General features: G+C 43.3%; 1 protein-coding gene across 1 annotated transcript; it reads right to left on the bottom strand.

The window, feature by feature from the left end:
• Positions 1-704: 704 nt before the first annotated feature.
• On the bottom strand, positions 705-6,242 carry LOC121301189 (tropomyosin alpha-1 chain-like; the record flags this gene model as incomplete). Its single annotated transcript, XM_041230330.1, has 7 exons — positions 705-1,581; positions 2,975-3,044; positions 3,147-3,209; positions 3,529-3,604; positions 4,873-4,943; positions 5,407-5,524; positions 6,004-6,242. Coding segments are annotated over 7 exons (720 nt in total), but the record flags the coding sequence as incomplete, so codon positions are not given.
• Between the last annotated feature and the right edge of the window lie 4,996 nt (positions 6,243-11,238).

Consider the following 11,238-nt stretch of genomic DNA (forward strand, 5'->3'; position numbering starts at 1 on the left):
AGTCTCATACAGGGTCAGTGAGAAAGATGTGAGGTAATGCACACACTCACAACGGGTCCCTAGAATTGAACATTTCCCTCACACTGATAAAAAACATACAAAAAAATAATAATTATAAAAAATGAGAAATTATTCCTGGGTTCAACAATATACTGATATAGGGAGCTTTGGTTCAGAGTTGGTCCGTATTGCTTGAACGATGCGCTATCTTTGAGAAAACACAATAGTAGCAATTACTATGTACATTTCTGTATACTCCACCTGTCTGAGACACTGGTGCTTCAAGGTAAAAACACTGTTAATGCAGGTCCCCGTAATCTACAGATTGGAAACACATGATCTACGGGGGGGGGCACCTGTAAACATCAATGAGGGGGATCTGAGTGCTGAGAGAGAGAGAGAGAGAGAGAGAGAGAGAGAGAGCGAGCGCTGTGTTTTTTACACTGCAGGTAAAGGCATAGCATAAGTTCACTTGCTTATGCATTTCTTTTCTGTAAATTTGAGATTTCAGCCTGAAACACGGAATGAAACTGAAAATCCATGGAATGTCGCTTGCTTGTTTTTCTTCCCGTTTCTGATTGGTTTTGCGGCCGTTTCATTTTATTTTGGGGTTTATAAGCTGTTGAGTTCTTGCAGAGTTTGATCCAGAACTTGATGCATTCCCAAGTTCTCCTCTTTGGCACTTGACAGTTTTTCTGTTAAAAAAAAGTAAAAGGGAATGTGATTAACTTTCATTCATTAGCAGAACCAAAGTTGCTCCTCAGCTGGCGATTCTGATAAAGATTACACAAATTCTCAGGTAGGATACACGTGTACTTGGAATCACAGGAGAGTAAGATGATTGAAAAGATAAAGCCTGTGCAGAAATGCATGGAATGGAATATGTTAAACAAATTTCCACTTTAATGGAGTAACAGCTAAAGGACTCAATTCTATTGATAATTAGTATAACAGAAACAGACTGTGGTCTCGTATGTCCCAAGCCCATATGGTAAAAATACCGGACATGGAAGCGACACAGACAGAGAAGCCCAGAATGCCTCCAGGATCATCAGTGAGTCAGTCGGGGTGCTCTTTCCAGGGATTCAGGTGCCTACCTCTATTAACACTACAGGCACATACTGAATCTACATAATAAAGTTCAATGCAGAATGTAATGTGGGTACTTGGCACTAATAAATGGTAAACACTGTTCATTTGAAACATGGTGCGAATCTGTAATGGCAGTGTGTCGCACAACACTGCCCATTAGGCAGCCAGAAGCTTCATTCTCAAATGAGAATAATGCTTTGACTAGGAGTCACTGTCCATGTCTCTTGTGTCACCACTGCACTGTGCAAGCAAAGCAAGAAGAAAGAAAAAAAAAAGAGAAAGTTTCTAGAACAGGAAGAACTTTATTAGACTTCAGTTTTTACAGAGAGATCGAAGAGCGAACGTTTTAGACAAAGTGGAGATCAGAAAGGCTGGCGCTGCTGCGGGGGCAAGGCTGAAAGGTCGTTCACAGGGAGGTCATGTCGTTGAGGGCGAGGTCCAGCTCCTCGCTGATCGCCTTGTATTTCAGTTTCTGAGTGTACAGTTCGTCTAGAGGTCAAAGTGCAGAGGGTAGAGGAAGGGCAGAGCAGGTCCAAAGAACAAGGAATAGCATGGAAACAAAGGAGAATCACATGGAGCAGACAGGACAGCATATAAAAAGAGAAAGGAAAAAACAGGGTTAGAAACACCAGAGAACTGAACACCACCAAAAATATAGCTGAATAAGATTCTCTTCAATCTCTAGTAGGGACGTAACCCTTTAAAAAGGTCGCTTTGAAATGTATTGTATGAAACCATTTGAACCAGCGCTCAGTTCCTTGTGTCCCTGAAAGGGTTAACCCTCTAAAGCATGATGCCACTCAAGTCACAGAGACTGCATTTATTATATTTGGCCAGCGGTGGCAGCACCTGCTATAGAAATAAGTTTAAAAATGGGTGATTTAGATTTCCATTCAACCCCTGGACGAATTAAGAGCAGATTCTCCTGGGTTTTGCAGCTTGAGCCAATCAAAAGCATTTGGGCTTGCAGCCAATAGCAAGGCTGCATTATATCTAATCGTTAGGATATCGTTCAGCATCCATCACCTGTAATGCATTCTCAAAGTCGATCAATTAATATAGCATGTTTAATAAATGTTTAATGTATCTGGCTGCCTGGAGGCACAGACCACAGGCTGCTCCCCTGACCACCTGGAGAAAAAGCCACAGTGATACAATCCTTTCCTAGCAGCTTCGAAATGCAGCCACAGGTGGAGCTTAATTTTACCTGCTGTAACAATAAAGCTACAAGCTTGCCTTATTATTATGTGGCGAATACCATTTAAAATTAACTGGCGTACCAAGCTGCAGTATGAACACTGACTAAAGCAATCTGCCTCTCAAAAACACCATGTAAATAAATACAGGCAATTCAAATGCTAACCTGTCCAGAGATGTCAGACGTATTTTCATAGGAAAGAGGAATCATTTTCTTACAGATTACTGGAGGCTGTGCTAAGTCACTGGTGCTAGGGTGACACCTGCTGGTACAGGTGTGGAAATGACAACCACGCTTTTTTTACAACCTTCATTTATCAGTCATGGTTTTAAATATTTTTTTTGAACAGGATCACCATACTGGATCTGAAATTGCAGGAATGGAAATAACTCCCATTGCATAGCGGTTTCACCCATTCCAGGTTTTACTATGAGCGTGATTAGCCACAGCGTATGGTTAACAAGCTCATGTGCGTCTTATTAAAGTGGTAGTGAAACCAGCAATGGATCAAACTGCTCTGCAGCTGGAGTCTGACTTCAATCCCTGAATTGCTTTAGAAACGGAAACATTGAGCGCCACCTACTGTCAGTGCTGATCAGCATCACCACAGCAGAGAGCACACAGCACAGCGCACCCAACAGCCAAACTCACACAGTGCACAAGAGAGAATTATGGGTTTCCTACCTTCCAGATCATCGATAGTCTTTTCCAATTTGGCGACTGTCCTTTCAGCAAACTCAGCCCGGGTTTCAGCCTGTAGGGAGAGTAGGAGTTAGTGTGGCACAGCATGTGTAGAGCCACTTCACAGAGAAGCCTTACAGAGAGCGGCACAGCGTCGCTTGAAGGGAGACCACACCTCTTTCAGCTTGTCGCTGAGAACCTTCATTTCCTCTTCATATTTGTCCTCCTTTTCAGAGTACTGCAAAGAGGTAAAAAAAAAAAAAAAAAAAAAAAAAAAAAAAAGCATGACTTTAACATAGCATTTCAAGTTTATACTGTATCGATCTTGCAGAACACTGCAATGTTCGGAACTGGAAAAGAGAAATAAGAGTTTTCTACCCAATGTGAAGTGCAACTACTACGAATAACAACAGTAACTGAAAATGGATTGATTGTCCCACCCCACAGTTCCCATTCCACACTGAACAATTGCTGTAGGACTGAAGCACTGCCCTCCATTGTTAGCAGTGAGAATATTCTCCTTCGTGCTGCTTGTAAGCGACACCCAGGATTCTCACCTTCTCAGACTGGGCTTCCAGAGACTTCAGGTTATTGGTGACGTTTTTCAATTCTTCTTCCAATTCACTGCACTTCCTGCGACAAACAGGAGACAGGAAGAGTTACAAAGTCTTGGACGGAATCCTGGGAAAGGCCATGCGCTGTGCAGCCCTCGTGTTAGCTGAAAATATCAGCCTTGGAAAATCTAATCTTGAGACTGCGAGTGCATCCACAGGCTGGTTTCACAGATAAAACCTGCCCAGGATGGGAACCATCACGGAAAAAGAAAGACTAATCAAGGTTCGCAGTCTAAATCTGAAACAACAGCACAGAGATAAAAAGAGACAATAAAGAAGCTGATCGCTGCACAGTGAGCCTTAGACACTTACAGTGCCAATAATAAACAACATACAATAATAAACCAAATAAAGTTAAAGTGATCTAAGCTTATTTTACTTGCAGAAGCGAGCTGGGAGAGAACTGTGCATTTCTGTTGCCTTTCATTAGGAGCTTCATGCAGCCATCAGATATTCAATCTGCACCGGATCAGCACAGCTGGCACAGACTCAAAGTGTAAGCTGTGCAGTGGAGCGCCCCATGCTGTGCTGAGACATGCAGGTATGCTCTACTGTTTCAATTCAAAACAGGTGTCTGGACCTGTCAGGTCATTCATACTGAGCACGAGGGGTTAGAACTGAGAAGATGGCACAACTGCAGTGTGGGCACCTTGAGCCTTGAGCCCACACTGCGAGTCTGATCAAACAAAACCAGGAACGGGAAAACCAAGTGTACAGCTATGGCTAAAAGTTTTGCATCACCCTATAGAATCAACTCATTTTTCTTCATCAAGCCAAATTAAACCTGCTGAATAATGTCACGTTAACATATTGAATCACGTACCGCTTTCTAGTTTTCCCATAAACTTAACGAAAAACTGTCATATTGAAAAATGTTCTAATACTACTGCCCTAGTATTATGGCTTCTGGTAGACTTTTGCGATAGTAGTTTACACAAAGATCTAAAATTACGTTCATGTTTTATTTTATTTTTTTTATTAAAATGTTTCATCCTAAAATTCTAGGTGAAGCAAAATTTTTGTCCAGAGCTATGACTTCCTTGAGCTCCACGCTGAAAGGCAGCTCTACTCTGCGCAAACACTGGTAGAACTTTTTTTAGAAATCGTCGTCACTGTATCCACGTGCACTTCAGTTGCGACCAGCCGTCGTTGCAGCTTGGCAGGTCAGTTTAATTCTCATCCAGGTAAATCAGACAGCTTTGCCATGCCTGTTAGAGAACTCTGGGCTCCAAGTCTACCAAGCCTTGAATCCATTAATGAAGATCAGAAGAAATGAAATGAGCTTACAGTTCTGAGATCTCTGCTCTCTCCTCGGCTCGCTCCAGCTCACCCTCCAGAATAACCAGTTTCCGTGCAACCTGGAAGAACACACAAGGGTTTTCGTAAAGATTTAAAACATTTTGCATGAATCTCTGCAACAGCATGCAGGTTTAATCCATGGACTCGAGCAGAGGGTTCTGGAACACTTAAAATGTCAGTTTTTTTTTTTTTGTTTGTTTTTTTCTGGGTTCTACAGAATCCATACATTAGGTAGATGATATCATTAAAAAAAAATGTTTACATTTTTAATAGGATGAGAAATTAATTAATAATATAATTAAATGTAATTAAACTCTGCAGGCCAAGATCTTGCAACTGGGAAAGTGTTTTAACTTCGTAATGTTCTGTGTTATGAATTTTCGGAAACAATAAATGCAGTGCTCCCTCGATTTCATGATCTGACCGGTTTAAAAACTCCTCCCACTGGGATGAACCGAACAATGGAATTGTGAAAGCGGTGGGGAGCTGTAGAGGTGCCTGTATTGGAAGGGCTCAGCTGACCTCCTCGTATTTGCGGTCAGCCTCCTCAGCGATGTGCTTGGCTTCCTTCAGCTGCATCTCCTGCATCTCCATCTTCTCCTCGTCCTTCATGGCTCTGTTCTCAATCACCTTCATCCCTCTGGAGACGGGGAGAAAGAAGACGACTGTGTGTTTTCACTATGCCTGCACTACTATATCATTGCAGATATAACGTGCTGCATCCTAGTTCCTATTGTATTTTAGTAGTATCACTTGCTGTAAACGACATTGTATTTCAGTATTAAACTTGCACTGCAACACCTGCAAGGCCAAAGAAACAAGGTAAGGCTAGCAGACCATAATGTCCGAGTCTCATGTTTCTGGTTTGGTAACTTTACTAGAGAGATTATCCTTTTGTTTTAGCTTTGAGGCTCAGGGGGTGACTAACTCTGTTCTTGGAGAGCGGCTGGTTCTCCTGGTTTTTGTTCCACCCGAGTTCTCATTTTACTGAACTAAACCAGCAACTCCCAGGCCATTGATGATTTAAAGCTAACCAGAAAATGTGCAGGATTGTGGCTCTCCAGGACCAGGGCTGGCCACCCCTGCTCTAGCTCCTAATGTGGACCCCCCGGTACTGACCGCTCGCTCTCGTCCGCTGACTTCTCCGCCTCCTCCAGTTTCTGCAGGGCAGTGGCCAGGCGCTCCTGGGCTCGGTCCAGCTCCTCCTCCACCAGCTGGATGCGACGGTTCAGTCCGGCTACATCTCCCTCAGCCTGCAGAGACACGGAAGACCAGGGCTCAGGGCAAAGCCAAAGCGCACACACAAACACGCCGTCACAATCACACACAGTACAGCTTGGGAGAAAAGTTTCATTCGATCAGCTTACACCCTGCACGCACAACCTGCCGACTTTTTGTATTGGAGCTTTTTCCAGCACTTATGTAATCAACCTGGACTGCATCAACTGCCTAGACATATATGAATGTATGACAGGGATGGAAATGAGACTCCCATTGCATAGCAGTTTGATCCCTTCCTGGTTTTACTAGGAGTTTAATAAGACACACCTGAGCTTGTCAGATACACACTATCTCTAATCAAGATTGTATTATAACCTGGAATGGGTGATTTCTATCCCTATATATATGATACAGAAATCATAAAGACATCTGGGAGAATGTGATAGAAACTGGTATTCTACTGAAAGCAGGTTAAGGTTTGCAAGTCATCCAAAGGAAATCACAGTAACCAATATAACAATGCTGTGCTTGGTTTATGGCTACTTCAAAACATGTATACTGGCAGTGTAAATTAGGTAACATGGATCAAGCAAGGTCTTTATCAGCACACAGGACAGTAAAGAGACTTTTATCGCCTGAGCATCAAAACTGCTTAAGCAGGAAGGGCTGCGTTTTAGGCACATCTGTCAAGCTGGTCTTAAATTCCAACGTGGAGAGTGGAGAGAGAAAGTACCACTCTGCAAATTCAACACTAATATGTGAGGATCTGGCACACAAGCTCCACCGAGCAGAGCGCAGGGAACCTGCAATTAGGAGATTTGTACAGCATGCTTTATCCATTCCCTCATGCACTACAACATGTCATTAGGACCAGGCCCATTCCGTGCCTGCGTTCAATTTCTGTTCCCGTCTGAACGCATATCATGGCATTTTTTTCTTGTTGGCATCAACCGACAACCAAACCCAAGCCAGTATCTTAACCACTGTGCAAAATAAGTGCACAAGCCACTCTAGAGATTGCATGCATGGGGCAGGATTCCTAAGAGCAGGGCATCACACATTGCACACTACTGCTTAGAGCTGGGTAAGTTAAAAGGAATCTTTGAGGTTGCAAGTGTTCCATTTTACAGGAGAGTGTAATGGGACACCTTGGTAAAGGGTGTGTGTGTTTACACTGCCCTGCACATATTTAAAAGCACAATGTTATGCAATAACAGTTAGGCTTGGCTGTATTTATATTCTTGACCGTTCCAGCCAGGCATCAGCATTTGCAGGAATGATTGCAGGGAAAGTCTTTGAAGCATTTCATCTGTGATTGTGACCAATTCAAACACCTTATGGGAACCGTGTTGGTTTAAGTAGCTCAGTGCTGTGTAAGCATGACAAACTGGCCAGGCATTGAGACTAACAACTCAATGCATTTACTCAGTTTCAGCGTTTTTAAAAGGCAACCACAGTGTAAAACGCTGGTTTCATCTTCCCAGTTTCTGGTTGAGGATAGGGGTGGAAATGAAGGAGAGCTGCTGCGAGAGACACCGTATTGACTTCATCCTTCACAGTGATGACAGCTACAGCATCGGTGCAAATCACTCTCATCAGTGCATTAAAATGAACCCTGTGAAGCCAGCTGCACTCCCATTGCACAGCAGCCAGGGCCAGTCCAGGTTTTACTGCGAGTTTGACCCGCAATTACAAGATCAGGTATATAGTATCGTGCTCCCAGTAAAACCCTGAGCAGCTCGCACTGCTATACAAAGGGAGTCCTGTATCTCACCAGGAGAACATGGTACAGCTGTAATAATGTAAATCAAAATGATGTTCCTTCATCCTTTAATATGCAACACATTGCTCATGCTCTGAATTACTCCAAACGGTCACAATAGTGACAGATTAAATACCCTTATAGATCTGGTTTAGGTCCTGCAATTGCAATGGGGGAAGGAGGCAGTAATACAAAGCAACACCCTGTTAAAGCAGTTTGCTCGGTTCAGTTCTTGATAGAGCTGGATGTTTCCTACTTAAACCACTTCACAGATAACAGCAGGGGAGCCCGATTGTATCTACAGCCTTTGTTCTTGGACATTAGCACAGGGATTAGAGAGAGACCGGTTATCTGCCCTGTGTGTACAGAGAGCAGGTTTGAGGCCGTAGTGCTGTGTCTGTCTGCACCTTATCTATGCAAAGAGAACTGAAACCCACCCCAAACTAAAATAAACTAGCAAGGTTGTTAAAACACTACAGGAAGTTCAGAAGAATTCTAGGGTATCAGTAAGTCTCTAGAAAAACTGACCAGTCTTGAAAGGCTCCATGTTTTGGGTTTTTTTTTTAATGGTTTAGTTTGACTCATATGGTGGCTCTCCTTAAACCAAGCAAAAATAAAGTTTATAAAAAGTTGACAGGATAACAGCCCACGTTCACAACCAACATCCTCCTTCCTGCCTCCCTCCTAGATAGGGGCGTTCAGGATGAGAACTCTTTCCATGTCTCTCTCTCGCTCCACCTCTTCCACAAAGCGCTCTCCAGCACACAAAGCCACACTCCTTATATGGCCAGAGAATGTTTGCTGTAAAAATCACATGAAGATGGAAGAGCAAATTGCACAAAAATCTAAAAGAAACCATCTGTTTGGCTTTGAACTGGGAACCTGGGGAGGAAAGGCAAGGCGCACAAACGTGGCAGCCAACCTCTGCATTTTGTTTTGCAAACAAAACCGTGAAAGTTTTTCAGCCCTTTGAGGAAAATAAAAGTGCAAAGTGTTTAGCAGACCTGTCCCCTCAACTCATCCTTCTGGTCTAAGTAAAGCCAAACTACAAACCTCAAAACCACAGCAAAACAGGAACAGGATAGTGCACTGTGAATGGCTATTTCCTTTAAAGAGACCGCAATGAAGCTGAACCTGGACACACATTATTCACCCAAAAGTAACTGTCAATTTTCAGGGTTTGCAGGTAACCTAGCTTGCCTGGATCCACAATTCCCATTATATTATTGAGAAATAATCTAACGCATGTCAAGAAGGATCTAAGGGAGGATGGGGTTAAGACTAAGAAAATACAATGACTTGATTTTTTAAAATCCCATGGAGCCTTTGGTTTTTCTTGAAGGGATTTTAAAAAGTGCAGCAAAACTTAAAACACAAACTGGTGCAGTAAAGGGTTAGCCAAGGTTTTGATGTGTAACTTATAAAAGACATTGTTGATTGATGGGATACCAGGTTCAGACTGAAAGGGTCTTAGTGGATCACTAGCTGTGCTTGCCCAGTTCTGTGAGCAGATTTCCCACGTTAAATCAACATTCGTTTGCAGGGATGGAAATAAGACTTATTGCTCAGCAGTTTGGTCCGTTCCTGGTTTTATGATGAGTTAAGACATACCTGAGCTTGTTACCTATACACTATGGCTACTCAAGCATGTACTAAAACCTGGAATGGGTGTTATGCAAGTCTTATGTCCATCCCGGAGTTTGAAACTGTTGTGGCGTTAAATTTTTTGGACCATCTTATCCAGTTTTCATTTTAATCCTGTGAATTGGCCATTGTCTCCTCACTCAATCCCCACTTTGGAATTCTTCACAACCTTCTGACCAGCGACTAGCCTCCTGGGGAGAAACTGGAAGTAGCTGCAGGCTCCCTGCCCCCTGGGTCAGCTCACAGGCAAGGATCTCTCAGCTCTGTAGCCGTCCCAACCAGCCACAAGCCTCCCGGTCATCCTACACCATTTCATAAGGGATGGAATAGTCCCCCCCCCCCCCGCCCTCCATCCCTCCTCCCACCAACCCCCGATCCAGCCTGACTAAAACCTGGAATCCAGACACATTCCCACGGTGCACAACACAAAATGAATGAAGCCGGCCTTTTAAAATTCCTTGGTTATTTTCAGTTTCCAAAATGGTAACTCCGCGGGTATTTAAAACAAACAGCGTTCTACAAACTCAAGGGGTCTTACAGTAGCAAGCTTGAGCCCGGTTTATGTTCAATGCCTGAGCTGTACACAGTTGCGCTCGGATGCTGCAGACTGATCAGAGAGTGGGGCGTGACTCAGGACGGGTCTAGGGGTTCTGAAACTATGTGTTGTGTTTTTACTCCCAAGTTGTCTACTTTCCTTTAAAATCTGGGAACACTTTTGATCAGGTTTCAAATGCTCATCTAGGGGGTTCTACTGAAACTTTGAAGTCCAGTTCAAAGACGAAGTCCACATGGATGATTACTGCTTCAAGATCATGCAACACAGATGACCGATCTCATGTACACCCCCAGGTATTGCAATGGAATGGGCAAAAAGAAGACGTGGTTATCCTCATTCTGTTAGAGTAAATCTTACATGGTTGTTTTCTTTGGTGGGGATCTATAATGTATATATGAGTCACACAATCATCTCATCTCATTTTAAAGTTGGTGCTGTTCAAACTACACCAGTGCCCTGAATGACTCCAGCACTGGAATACACCACTGGCCTCTTCCCAGCTTAACTTCGTGAATGCTGATTGATGATTCTGCAGAACAGGGCTGTCTAGGAGATGCTCTTAGGAGACTAACAGCCAGGATATTGCACAGGCTGGGTTGAGTATATTTGCCTCAGGGTTGTAATCTCTTAGTACTTTTAAGATGGCTGTAGGTGCTTTACTCACACACGTCACCTGGGCTGAAGAAACAAAACGACATCCTGCTTCCCTGTGACTCAGAGATAACGCATAGCATGAGATCTGCATCATGCATTGGATTACACAGGCTGGACTTCCACACTCACGCCACTAGTTTTAAAGCGGTGTTCTGTTAAAAGCAGCCTATACTCCATTTAGAGACTTTCGGGTTTCTACCACTCCCCAGACAACACAAACCCATCGTCTTACACATTCTGTGAAAAGCAAGACAGGGCTGGTAACGTTCATTAACCAAACTTAAAAAGGTTTTGAAAATGGGTTACGAATGAGGGCTTAAGACCTGCAGTTTGGAAGTCCTGTTTTGTCAACTCTAAAACTTAATTAATAACACAGATAATAATAATACACGTATTAATCTATCCTAGGCTTGATGCTATATAACGCGTTAGTGAACCGTTTTCTAACTCAGTGCTGCTTTTCTAATGGACGAGGCGTATACACTGCTGGCGTTAGGACGCTTCAGAAATGACCGTA

This window comes from Polyodon spathula, chromosome 27, assembly GCF_017654505.1.
Source record: "Polyodon spathula isolate WHYD16114869_AA chromosome 27, ASM1765450v1, whole genome shotgun sequence".
NCBI lineage: Eukaryota > Metazoa > Chordata > Actinopteri > Acipenseriformes > Polyodontidae > Polyodon > Polyodon spathula.